General features: G+C 41.2%; 1 protein-coding gene across 1 annotated transcript; it reads left to right on the plus strand.

Moving 5' to 3' along the window:
• Positions 1-7,360: 7,360 nt before the first annotated feature.
• On the plus strand, positions 7,361-10,623 carry LOC123412799 (B3 domain-containing protein Os06g0194400). Its single transcript, XM_045105743.1, has 7 exons — positions 7,361-7,579; positions 7,665-7,775; positions 7,864-7,898; positions 7,983-8,154; positions 8,255-8,461; positions 8,970-9,054; positions 10,310-10,623. Exons 1-6 carry the CDS (start codon positions 7,448-7,450, stop codon positions 9,006-9,008), a joined length of 696 nt encoding a protein of 231 aa, XP_044961678.1. The 5' UTR covers positions 7,361-7,447; the 3' UTR covers positions 9,009-9,054; positions 10,310-10,623.
• The last annotated feature ends 2,798 nt before the right edge of the window (positions 10,624-13,421 follow it).

Consider the following 13,421-nt stretch of genomic DNA (forward strand, 5'->3'; position numbering starts at 1 on the left):
TTGGAATGATCACCCAATAATTTTTCAAGGCCTCAAGTCTATTGCAACTTACAATTTCGGTAATTATAAAATCAACTTGAAGTTGAGATCTCATGATCTGACATTTTCATATGCAGATCGGGTTGAAAAGCCCTTGATGCACTTTACATCTTCTTATAATGGCATTACCATTTTCATGGTAAAGAAACATATTATTTCTCAAAATCATCATATTCACCCAATGGGTGCTATACCATTATTTCAAATATTTGCTAGTATTGAGTAGCAAGTCACTGTTCATAAAATAGAACCATGAGGAATTCAAAGTAAAGTGGAGGCTAAAGACAATCGATGACAAAATTATCTTTTAGTTGGGAATTGATCATTTCCAAATGATAACAAAGACAACTCTTAAGGTTGTCAAATGTGTGGTTACATAAATATCGTACATATGATTACCAAACCCTCAAACATATGGTCAAACCACACCATGAGTTTATTAAAAGGCAAATAAGGTCATTGTGGTATTTGAAAATTTGCAAACATACGACCAGAAACTATTCTGGTAAATGATGTTCTTGAATCTTCATCAGAAGGAGAACCAAAAATATAGTGCAATAAAAGAATGATCAATTCGTTTGTGCCTATGATATGTTTGCATAACTCATTTTTCCGTAATATGGGAGACCTCATGTAATATCCCGATTATTCCCAAAATATTGTTTGCCTATAGTCGTACTACTACATGTAGTATAAATGTCAAATATCCTATTTCTTGGACATTATATTTGATAATTTTTGCATGTATGAATCAATTAATACTCAGTTTTGTTGCGTACACAATAATTTTCTAAATCTTACAAAATATTTGGTTTTAAGCCTTACAATCCAGGTTTGGGGTTGTTTAGAAAATTATTGATAATTCTATTGGTCACAACTTAACAAGTTGCAAAATTTCCCAAATTATCAGATTTTATGTGCACCACATGTGCCATAAGGAAAATTAATTGAAGGAACTCTCACCTTACAATTCTAAATGAGCCAACTCATTCTTCCTTGAACACATTCAGAAGATATGTGCATTCTCAACCATTGTGTGGTATTATATAGATACGTCAAGGTACTCATGGAAATATTTATAAAATGATTTCTGGTGTGTCTCTTGTCACACAAACCATGAATGATATAACTAAATTAATTGCTCAAATTCTCAAAGTAAGAGCAAGCTAGTTATCCTAAACAAGGGATAAATCCATTCGAATGGACAACTTCGTTGAACTCATTTCACAAGCAATGTCTGATTATACCTAATACTTTATGTACATAGACATAATGGTTTAGTTCAATATCTTATCAAAGATAGTGAAATTAATAATATGACCAAACTTATAGAATCGTAATTTACTAGCCTCATGCTAGACAAATACGGCATTACACACCGTAAGTATGATCTACATCATACCAACTACATAGCATACTACTTTCCCCTTGTAGTAATTACGTGGAAATCAACAAAGTATTTCCTATCTGCGATAATTCGGTTACATATCGATATCACCACTCCAGCATACATCAATGGGCTCTCACAGAAATTTAGGGAACTATGTGAGGAATAATAATCTATCCGTCAATCAAAATTATTCATAGCCTGTATGTTGATTGCATTAGCAATAAGGATATTTCTGGCATTAGGGGGAGATAAGTACCACAAAGAATGCCAAGAAATAAATTAGGAACGTTATTCACATTCAGTCCTTATATCCATGTACTCAAAGAATCTGAACAAGAAGTTTAGAATCACATATTTGCAACACATTGCAAATCTGCCACATACATTTACTGATGACAAAGGTGTCACTCAATTTTATATTCCTGCAGTAAAGTGTCAGAAAGAGTGGAGGTACCTGATAAACCACTCTTCTCCCAAAATGAGAGCAAGAGGGGGAGAAATCTGACCACACGAGATATAATCTCGCATATGCTTCCGCGGAAATAGAGGAAATCAAATCCTCAACTAGTAAATGTAATTCAACATCAAGTTGAAAGACACCTCACTCGATGCTCATCATCCAAATCCTGACATAAATGTGCACAAATGTTTTGGTGTCGGGACATCGAAACACCTTGACTCCATTCTTGTAGGAAATCACAAGGAGTTAAAAGGAATAAATACATTTCCACAAATTTCATTGATTTCTCCAGAATCATATAACATAAGTCTACTTTGTCGACATATATTTCTTCTCCAAATTGCTAAAACCTTTTTGGGCCCTGAACCAAAATCCATGGTAGAGTGCCTCTTGTACTCATATTGGTTCACATAAAAGGAAGCAAGTAATGAAGAATAGCCTCGCTCTACAAACGAGTGGTATTTACCACAGTAATACCAACTCCTCATAAGTATCTTCCATATGGAATACTAAAAACTTCTCATTCATAGACAAATTCAATGAGGTGGTGAGAAAGCGAGGCTTGTAGCAAAAGGGTTCACGCAGAGACCCGACATCAAATTATGATGTAACATACCCTATTGGTATGAGTGGAATTAAGTTTCGATAACAAATATCATTGGCAGTACAAATAATATTATCCATGTAGTTAATGGATGAAGTGACTACATACTCATATGGGTTACTCATTTCGGAAATCTATATTAAAGTCCCTGAAGGGCTTACATTTCCGAATCCAAAATAAATCGCAACTTATTTGTGTAAAATTTCAGAAGTCACTCTATGACTAGAAATAGTCGTGAATCATATGGTACTATCGACTAGACGAGTTCCTTCTTCAGAGGATTACTCAAAGGATGATGATTGTTTATGTGTTAATAAAGGAATACCAAAATTTTATTTCCTTACATCACCTCAGTGTATATGACGATTTCATCATCAATGTCTCTACAAGACCTAAACATACATAAAATCATCTCAAGACGGAAAATTTGGATTCAACCAAATTTAGCTTAAGTTTACAACTTGAGCATTCTCTCAAGAATACATATGAGTCTACATATATCCAAACATATACGAGAAGTTCAATTTGGATATATCATATCAACAAAAGACATGTATGGTCATACTACCTTTGATAAGGTACAAATCCATTCATACCTAGGGGTGATAATGAAGTGATACTAGGACCTGAAGTTCTATATCTCACTAATGTCAAAGCACTCATATACTTGCAAACTACGTCAGGCCTGACACTGTATTTGCTATCTTTATTCAGAGTGCAACCCCCAACAAAAGGTATATGGTTGATATAAGTAATATCATCTTATATCTGAAGATTACAGTAAATCTTGGATATTTCCATCAAGAAATAGAAGATACGACCATGATATGATGTAATGATATTGGCTCTTTATTTTATCCCAACGATGCCATATCAATGACTGAATTTGCTGGAATAGCCTTCACATGGAAGTCATATAAATGGATTTTAGTGGTTATTTCCAATTATCATTCTAACATAATTGCTTTACCTAAAGGCATTGAAAAATATGCATAACTTAGTAGAATGGTTAACCACACTCAAAATCGTGTGGTTGAGATTCATCAGAATCACATAACTTGATTTATCAAGATACTTCCACTTGTGTTACTCAATACCTATAGGTTATATGAAGAGCAATATCATAAATCACATTGCTCGGAAATTACTTAGCCTCACGGATTACAGAAAAGTGAGGAAATAATTTGCAAACAAACTACTGTTATAATCCAACATATTATACACAATCTCATGTTCATGTCAATGGAATTGGTATGAGACATCCTTCATATTTACAAAGTTCAGGGGGAGTAATCTCCCAAACTATAACCTATTAACAATCATCAGATTGCATATATTGTACTCTTTTTCCCTTGATGAGTTTTCCCTATTGGTTTCTCATAAAAGGTTTTTAACGAGACAATATAAACACAAGTATCTTTATATGCCATATCATTTTCTCCTTGTATTTTTTCCACTGGGTTTTAAAGGAGTTTTCAATGGCATGTACGATTGCACTCTTTTCCCTTATGAGTTTTCTCTCAAGTTTCTCATAATGGTTTTTAGTGAGGCAATACTTCTCAAAGATCATATGTCATACTTTCTATTTTCCCTACCAGGGTTTTTAAAGGAAGTACTCAAGACATATTAATTGTTCTCTAAACTTATCAATGAGTTTTCTCCTTCTTCAAAGGTTTTCTCATATGAGTTATCAAGAGGCAATAATCATTATATGTTGCATCATTTTCTCCTTATTATTTTTCCCACTGGGTTTAAAGGAGTTTTAGCAACATGTCTGCACAATTCTCCTCATATTTTTTCCAGAGGGTTTTTGCAGGAGACTTTCAAGAATATTCAAAGAATTTATGAAGATGATGCATATACTCAAGAAGAGGCGTTGTACAAGGGGGAGTGTTAAGAATAGATTAGTTGCTTATTAATTAAGCTGATTAGGATTAAGTTAATTCTTAGATAGGTTACTTAGTCCTCAAGCAACCATGCACTTCCTTGACTCTCAAGGAAACTGTGTAATAACTTGGCCCTTAAGTAACTTCAAGTTACTTGACTCCCAAGCAACATGTGTACTTCCGCCCGGGTATAAATACCCCATTGCTATCATCAATAAAGACTAATGAATCCATCTCTCTCGTTCTTTACTTTCTATTTCAAACATGAACAAGCCCATCATCGGCACCTCCGGGGCCGTGCCTTTCCTCGTGCACGCGTTCGAGGCTGCGGCCACCAAGCATGTCCGGCACGATGCCCTGCGCTTCTCAACCTCTCCATCACGGCCGGCGAGCGCGACGCACCTGCTGTCCGCGGGGCTCGGGCCGTCGCTCGTTGCCGCCATCGAGGACATGTCAGCGTCGGATTGCCCGCTCCCCGTGCGCAGCAACATTGTGGTCGCCTGCCCAGCCGCACTGTACCTGCTCCTCAACATGGACTTTCGGTTGCAGGTGTGGCTTTCGGCCTTGTCACAGCCGCAGCCGAAAGCCACAGTTGCAGCTGGAAGCCCCTAAATAGAAGCTTTTGGCTTCGAAGCCGGAAGCGGGAAGCTGGTGAAAGCCCAACCAAACACCCGAGATGCAGTGGCGGCGGCGACTTCAATGAGTGGCCTTCATGCCGGTGTCTATCATGGTGATTTATGTGGCCTCTGTAATCACTCAGTTAAAAGCATCTGGAGCCGGAACTTGCAAATCCGGTCCCTCAAATGTGTACGGATGCGCCCGACCAGTGACCGGGCGTGTCCCCTATTTGTCCGTTCGTGCAGCCACACTCCTGATTTTCTTCCTCATATGTCCGTTCACTTACACGCGATTGATAGAGAGGAAGAGAGAGAGAAAAAGAAATAACTGAATAAAGAAAAGAAAAAGGTGGTCCGGAGTAGGGTCGCATCCTATGTGGCGGACTGACCAGGCGCGACCGGGCACGTCCACGAGCCATCATATTCTCCCCATATTTGAGACGGATATGAGGGTTCGCGGACAGCCCGGGCATATAGGGACGATATGAAGGGTCCGGTTGGATCACTTTTTTCCTTCCCTCTCCTATCCGGTCACTTGGTCACTGACCGGGCGCGTCCACAAGCATATGAGGGGTCCGGCTGTAGATGCTCTTAGAGTAGTTATCTTCTAATCACTCATGCAGGCATGCAACCAAACACGAGGTGAAAATTGTTTTTCGATGACAAGACCTCATATGCAGGGACCTAACAACACGCAAATGTTGCATTTTACCCTGTATTTCCTCAAACAGACCCCGTTGAGTCTGTCTCGTTTTTCGATGCAACCACCCCAAAATCGGTGCGACAACCAAACGAGCGTGATAAAATCATCAACGCGCATGACGTAGGGCCATTTCTTTTGGAGTTTCTAGAAGCTTATTGCAGAAATAAGCTAGAAGCCAAAAATAACTCGTTTTGGAGAAGCTAGCTCACCTTATTTGCAACCCTCTTTTCTTCACAATGGGAACAAAGCTGGGGAGAGTAGCTTACATCAGCTTATGACTTAAAATCGAAGGGGTATAGCAAAAGGGCACCGTTCCTCGCTGATATTACAGAGAAAATGCCCCTCCTAGCCCCCCACACACAAAGGAAGAAAAAAACTCCATGACCTGGCCGCGCCTCGATCCCCCTCGCTCTCGCACTAGACCTCGCGCCTAGGTTTCGCCATCGCCTAGCGACGTCGCCGCTCCCAGGCCTTTCGCTCCAGGGCCGCCGCTCCCTTCACTTCCCTTGGTCGCTCTCACCCCCGCCATGGACGGTCTTAGCTAGCCGCCATCCATCATGGTGCTCCACTCGTCCTGCGTCGCCGCTCCTCGCCCTTCCCTCCGGCATCGCTGCTCAAGGCCCTTCAATCTGACGTCACCGCTCCCCGCCCTTCCCTCCGACGCCCCCGGTCATCTTGTCCTAGTTCGCCGCCTCCCAATTCGCTCTCCTCATCCAGGATGCCGCCTCCAAGGTCGAGCTAACCCTGGTCAAGCTCGTGCACTGTATTGATTGAGACTGATCATCGATGACAGGCTGCATTTTTTTGTTGAGATTAAACAGTTTTGATAGTGTGTGATTGTGTGTGCTATGTGAGAATTCTATTATTCTTTTGTGTGCTATGTGAGACAGTGAGCATATTTGAGATGATAACTGCAACTGAACATATTTGATAGTTGTACACAATGAGCATTTCGTTCGTGAACATAGTATTTAACAGCAAATAGTGAGCATTTCGTTTATACGCGAGACAATGACCGCTGCTGATATTTGTTAGTCTAAATTTTGCTATGTGGTGCTTTGGGCAGATTGTGTAACTTCGATTATAACATATTGTGGTGTTTGGAAGTCAAATTTATATTCATATGAACAACAAAATGATCACACACAATTTAATCGGATCAATGATATAGTCAAAGGGCGTTATAGACTTTTCACATACCATATCACACACAAGTTGAGAAAACAGACATTGAAAAACGCTGACTAGCTTATTATTTGAAGTTTATTTTCGTCGAAGCTTATTCACAGCTTATATTTTTATAGAAGGTTATTTTCACAACATGCCTAGTAAGAACTGGCCGTTACCACCCACCATGTTCGTCACTGCCTTGTGGGCCCCGCGGAAATTCACGGGGGTACCCCCACAGCTGGCCCTCAGAAAGGGCGAGAGATTTCGAACGTTTGAACTTTCGAATCCCGCGGCTCTTCGCCTGGGACGCCCACCATCCCAGGACCCAGCCCATGCGCCCGTCCACACCCAACGAACACACCAGAGACCAGATCCCTCGTCGAACGGTCCAGACGCCCGCGGTCCATACACCAGGTCCTCGCACAATCTTCCGCTGGCACCCACAAGCCACAAGTCTAATTTATAGGCCGCCGCAGCTTTCCCCTCCCAATCCCATCCATTCTCTGTTTCCTCCGCCTCCCCCAGCAGTTCAAACCACGAGAGAGAGCGAGAGAGAGAGAATCGAGGGGAGGGAGGAGATGGCCGGAGCGATCGCGTACGAGGAGCAGCGGCGGAGGCAGGTGGAGGAGAACAAGCGGAAGCTGGAGGAGCTCAAGCTGCACCACCTCTCCGCCGCCGTCAGGGAGGCCGCCACCCCCAAGCCCTCGCCGGTCAGATCCGCCGCCCCCCTCCGCTTCGAGTCGTATCCTCGGCCGTTTCTTTGTTGACTCGCCTGGTACTGGGTCGGTGTCGCAGGCCAAGTCGGTGAAGCGGAAGCGGGTGCCGCGTGAGGACGGCGAGGACGCCCCGGTCCGGCGGTCCGGCCGCGTCGCCAGCCTCCCCGAGCAGCCCAAGTACCGATTCGAGGTGAGGCCGCGGAGCTTGTTTCCTTCTTTTTTCTTTGCCTTCATTCGACTGCTAACTGAAGGATGCATCTTTCATGTGATCTGTGCAGGATGTCTTTCATGTCCTCGAGAAGAAGATCAGGAGGTAATGTCTCGCCCAATTCTCCCTCTCCCGCGATAAACCCAATGCATATTCAGTAATCCCCATTTCTTGATTTGCTTCGAGCAGGGGGAGCAGGAAGACGACCAGCACAAGGAGTGATTTGATTAATCGAGTGTACGCTACAGACGTGGCCAGAGAATATGCCATTGCCAAGGCCAAAGAGCTGCAGGCCAAGCTAGAATCCGCCAGTTTTGTCAGGCCCATGACGCAGTCACATGTCACCGGAGGGTTCTGGCTGGTAAGCGAAAGGCTCCCGCCATTTCGTTCAGTTCACTCGCTGATCTTAACCGACGACGTGTTGGTAATTGTGTGGGGTTGTTCATTTGGATTGCTGGCAGAGCCTCCCGATGCCCTTCTGCCGGAAGCATCTCCCGAAGCGTGACGAGAGACTCATTTTGGAGGATGAGCAGGGTGTCGAGTCCGAAACGCTCTACCTTGCGCCTAAGAACGGCCTCAGTGCCGGATGGAGAGGGTTCGCCATCCAGCACGACCTGGTTGATGGTGATTGTCTGGTTTTCGAGCTGATCGACCGGACAAAGTTCAAGGTGAGATTCCGAATATCTACCTATGGAACGCTGTGTCTGGTGAGAATGGATGTGCATTTCATACAATTTCTGCAGAATTCCGTTCCAGCTGCATCTTACAATTCCAGAATTTTTTGAAGCTTTCATGTTTGGTGGTTTGCTGTTGCCATTATCATGAATCTTCCACAATATTTGTACACCTAATGGTGTGAAGTTGATCGAGTTAATTCATGAGAAATTCTTGTTATGATGTTGAGCTGCAGATCTATTTACAAATGAATAAGAACCTTGCGTACGATGTCTAATTATTTAAACAGAATGACAAATTGGATCTGTTTATTGCTGGAAACATTACGATTCAACATCCCTACATCATTCCTTCATTCTAAAAGCAGATCGTAGAATGCTTATAATTACACGCTTCCTTGCATCTTGCCTCTGATTGGAAGTACTTTTTGAAAAGATTACCAGCTGGGAAATCATGTGTGTCACTGCTAACAATGCTGCCTTTGTTATGTAAATGATGCAGGTCTACATTATCAGACAAAGTTCCTACTATGAACCATGACTTATGGGGTGTTAGATACTGAAATTTGAATACGCACTTAGAGCAGGTAAATTGTTCATATCATTGTCCCAGCATTGGTTGAATATTTGAACTGAGTATTTTAAAAGTTCATTCATAGACATTTTTTTCTGTTGGTAGTTCACATGGCTCAAATAATTGTGGAACTTGTTTTATTACCAGTCTGCCTTAACTCTGTTTCCTGCATTGCAGTTAGTTGTGAACATGGAAAAACACAGCTGGCCAATTTTTTTATTTCCGCCATACTACTCCCTTCATTTCAGTTTATAAGTCCGGCACATGTATCTAGGTCGTCAGTTTGACCAACTTAATGAGAGGCATATATTACAAAAAATATATCATTAGAAACTTTAGATGTTCTATTTTTCAATGATATCATTTTTATGTTAACCAATATATTTTATATAAGTCAAATTGACGACCTAGGTACACGTACATGCCTTATAAACTGTTATGGAGGGAGTAGTTAATTACATGCTAAGCATTTATGGAATTTCTATTGGATTTTTTATGATTATGTGGTAGTTCATGTGGTTGAAGTAATTGCGAATCTTGTTTTATTATGATTTAGTTTGCATTAACTCTGTTGCTGCATCGCAGTTAGTTGTATAAACATGGCCAAAATTTTGATTTTCTCTAAACTAGTTGATTACATGCTAGGCATTTATGAATTGCTATTGGGGTTTTTGGGTGGTAGAAGCAGCATGTGTAGGTGCTCTATGCAAGATTATGCTTGTCTTGCCCTCCCCAATAAGGGAGGCATTAATTATACTTTTGCATGTGTACCTGCAGTTCTGTGTAGCAAAATTTATTTTCACAGTTCTTAAGGAAAGGCACACTCTTCGCTGAGAATGACAAAACCACGTCTGTTCAACAAAATCATTTCTGCATTCTAAGTTTTGATATCATGAACGTGCAAGCTCACTTTCTGTGTGCATGGCCAGGGCCTCACAATGTTACCTATGTAGTACTCTCTCTGTCCCAAAATAACTGTCTCAACTTTGTACTAGAGCTGTACTAAGCTTAAGACACTTATTTTGGGACGGAGGGAGTATGTCTTTCGTTTTCATCGGGGTTTTGGTGTGTTCCCCTTGAAGACATGCTGACTCGTACATACTTTGTTCTCTCTTCTATCTTGATGAAAAGGCAGCGTTCCTGATGGTTGCTTGCAAAATAAATTTTATATACATGGCAATGACCACCAGAACTCCTATTTCTACTTCTCCACATATATTTACTATTGTCTAACCTTAACCTTAATTCCCTTTTACAAAAAAATTCAGGTCTTTTGGTCAATTAGGTCTACCTGGAGGAATTGGACAAGTTTGCAAATGGAGACCGTGAACCGTCTTCAGCCTTTCGGGTGACAGACAATGTTCAAAAAATGAGCTTCATGGATTCTCCTAGTAGTAATGTTTGGACTTATATATGGGAACTGACGACGCTTGTAAATTTTGCCTGTGATGCCCCATCCTTATTCCCATCAAACTTCCTGTGATGTCCAATTCAATGTACTATGCAAGCATGCGTAATTTGTGAGACTCCTTTCGTTTCTATGATCATATATGCATGTTGGCTTGAGGCACATTTGACATTATCTTTATGGTTCACAAGTAGTATGGTGTTTGTTTGTTGGAGTGGGCACAATCCCTCTCTCGCTGCTGCCACAGATTCCAACGTAGGTTCAGATTTGTGCTATAGCACTACATAAGGTGAGAGGGAGATGATGATTCTTCAACCTTGATTTGACGGCTGTGAAGGGGTGACAGCAATTTTATGCTTGCCCTATCACTGAGCCAAAAGCTCATCAGTGATCATGGTTAGAAAATAGGTGTTGATGTTCCATTATTGAGACAAGCACAACTAGGGCTGTGGTGGCCTTCGATTGGTTCCATCTATAGAAGACTAGACACGGATATATATAGACATATTTTAGAGCGTATATTCATTCATTTTGTTTCGTATGTAGTCTTCCAGTAAAATCTAGTTGTGGAGCTTCTAGTAAAATCTTTAAAAAGACTTATATTTTAGACCAAGACCCTGTTTGGAATCAGTTGTGGAGCTTGGTTTTGCCGCTCTGTGAAAGTGAGCTGTAGCCCTGGTCTGCTCCGGGAGCGCAGTTGAGGAGCGGAGAGGAAAAAGCCTGGCAGTTTTACCAATTGAACTGTTCGCCACTTTTAGTTTGACCCTGATCCGCTGAGCTGCTCATCCGAGGTTTGCAGTGCATGGAAACCTTTGTTTTGAGAGTGACTATCGAACATAACTAGGAGAGGGCACTCCCCCATCATGTCTGTTAAAACGCTAATGTGATGAAAGATTATATGACGAGCTAACTATCTTTGACTATGTCACTGTTAAAACATGGACGCGGATGTACTAATTTGGTTTGCCTGTCGGGACAAGATCCTTTGCTATGAGATGTGTCGATATGATATTCCCTCCATAAACTAATATAGGACGTTTTAGAGGTGTCTAATATAGGACGCTTTAGATGTGTCTCTAAAATGTCATGTACTCGTATTAGTTTACACTAGCAAAACGGCCCGTGCGTTGCAATGGAAGAAAAAAAATGCAAAAATATATAAAGATGTAATAAACAAAAAAAAAATCGAATCTAGACGTTCGTCAGCTTGTCTTTCGGTGTGACGGTCTGTGACACCTTCAGATTGCCTCGTGTAATTGTTCTTATTCCTTTGTGATTAATTGTATGTGCCTTTGAATGAGAACATATTCTCGTGAGAAGGTATTGGGTACCGCGCCAAGATAGAAGAGAAGGTATTGTCAACTTTTTTTCATTATCTTCTTCCTTCATTCAGTAAGTCCATCTCTTGATCTTCTCAATCCAAGATCTCCACAGCTATCAATGCACATCCGACTCACAATCTATCACACAGATAAAATAAAACAATAAATAAAAATGCCTTTACGTACTCCCTATATCTGCAGTTGTAACACTGCTACTTATTTCTTCTCTCGTGTGATCAACATTTTAAGTGTAATATGTCAATATAGATGTCGATAAAACATGGTCCATGCATGAAACTATGCTCTCAACTATATCTGCACCTCCTACTGCATCATCGGCGCCAAAAGATAAAAAGGAAAAAAGAGGACGCTGGCAGGATTCGAACCCAGGCCTCCCTCTAAGAAGAGAGGAGACTGAAACCACCAGGCTAGTTGATTGTTTTTGACCAGAGAGGTAAGACTACCGTACTCCTCCCAGATATGTACCGGAGTCGATACAGTAATATGTTTCAACAGATCCATCAGCCTGTCCAAATACAATAGTTTCTATAAAAATTAGTGATATACGGTATTTTAGAAGATTCTCTTCTTCCTTAATAATCCCTTCTTCTTACTCTCATGAGACAATTTTTCAGGTAAGACGTAGTGTCAACTTTACTGAAACATCAAACTCCAAGGAGACGACACGACAGAACAGGAGAACATCTGCATTCAGTAGCGCATTTTTTCAGTGGAGACCAGCACATAAATACAGCCGTTACAATGTACAGGTCAAATTCTACAGAAACAATAATCTATTCTGCATAATCACTAACTGAACTAATATATGTACACGAGCTGAAATGGCTACAAAATTTCATTGGCCCTCCTTTGAGGCGCTCCAACTAAGTTCACTCCTGGCTCCTGGCAGATCATTCATTTGGTAGAAGCAGCAATAGCTAATGAGGAAACTGCCCCGGTGTTTGTTCAGAATCATCTGCAATCATTTCTGAATAACGTTCGGTACAACGGTATTGTGATTGGCATATCTTATTACCATTGACTCATGAGATCATCTCTTCTTCACATTGTACAGACCATCATTCAGAAGCAAAGCGAGAAGACCATGAAATCAGATGACAATGACTCACAGTTGATGGGGAGAAACAAAATAAGAACAAGTGTATATAGATATTGTGTGGCCGCGCGAACCAGTTTGAGATATTTCAAACGCGCTCAAGGATAAGCAATGAGATATTTGAAAGATATGTAGATCAAGAAAGAGTACACAATACCGTTGTCAGTAGGTGCAACCATGCAGAAATAGCTAACCTCCAGTTCTACCCCCTCGATTTTGACCTTTGTAAAGAAAAGATCTTCGCCACAACGGTTACAATCATTAGCTCCTTTAGTCTTCATAGTGAAATTGATATGATAGTACCTACGACCATTGCCCCCAGCAACTGATTCCAAGCACACAACATTTTTTAGTCCATATACAAGATCCCGAAATTAAGAAACATCAATCTGATCAGCAACCAACTGTTATATGAATATATGACAACACAATGCAATCTTCTAGAAAAGAAGAAGAAAAATGAGTGCAGGAGAGATGGGCAGAGATCAAACCCCTGAAAGATGGTGCTAATCATTATACTTGTCCACCAAAGT

The sequence above is a fragment of the Hordeum vulgare genome, chromosome 7H, assembly GCF_904849725.1.
Source record: "Hordeum vulgare subsp. vulgare chromosome 7H, MorexV3_pseudomolecules_assembly, whole genome shotgun sequence".
NCBI classification, from domain to species: Eukaryota; Viridiplantae; Streptophyta; class Magnoliopsida; order Poales; family Poaceae; genus Hordeum; species Hordeum vulgare.

Coding starts and splice junctions, on each gene's coding strand:
- LOC123412799 (XM_045105743.1), top strand. CDS start 7,448: ATGGCCGGAGCGATCGCGTACGAGGAGCAGCGGCGGAGGCAGGTGGAG. Junction 7,899..7,982: donor CTCGAGAAGAAGATCAGGAG/GTAATGTCTCGC, acceptor TGCTTCGAGCAG/GGGGAGCAGGAAGACGACCA. Junction 8,462..8,969: donor TCGACCGGACAAAGTTCAAG/GTGAGATTCCGA, acceptor TAAATGATGCAG/GTCTACATTATCAGACAAAG.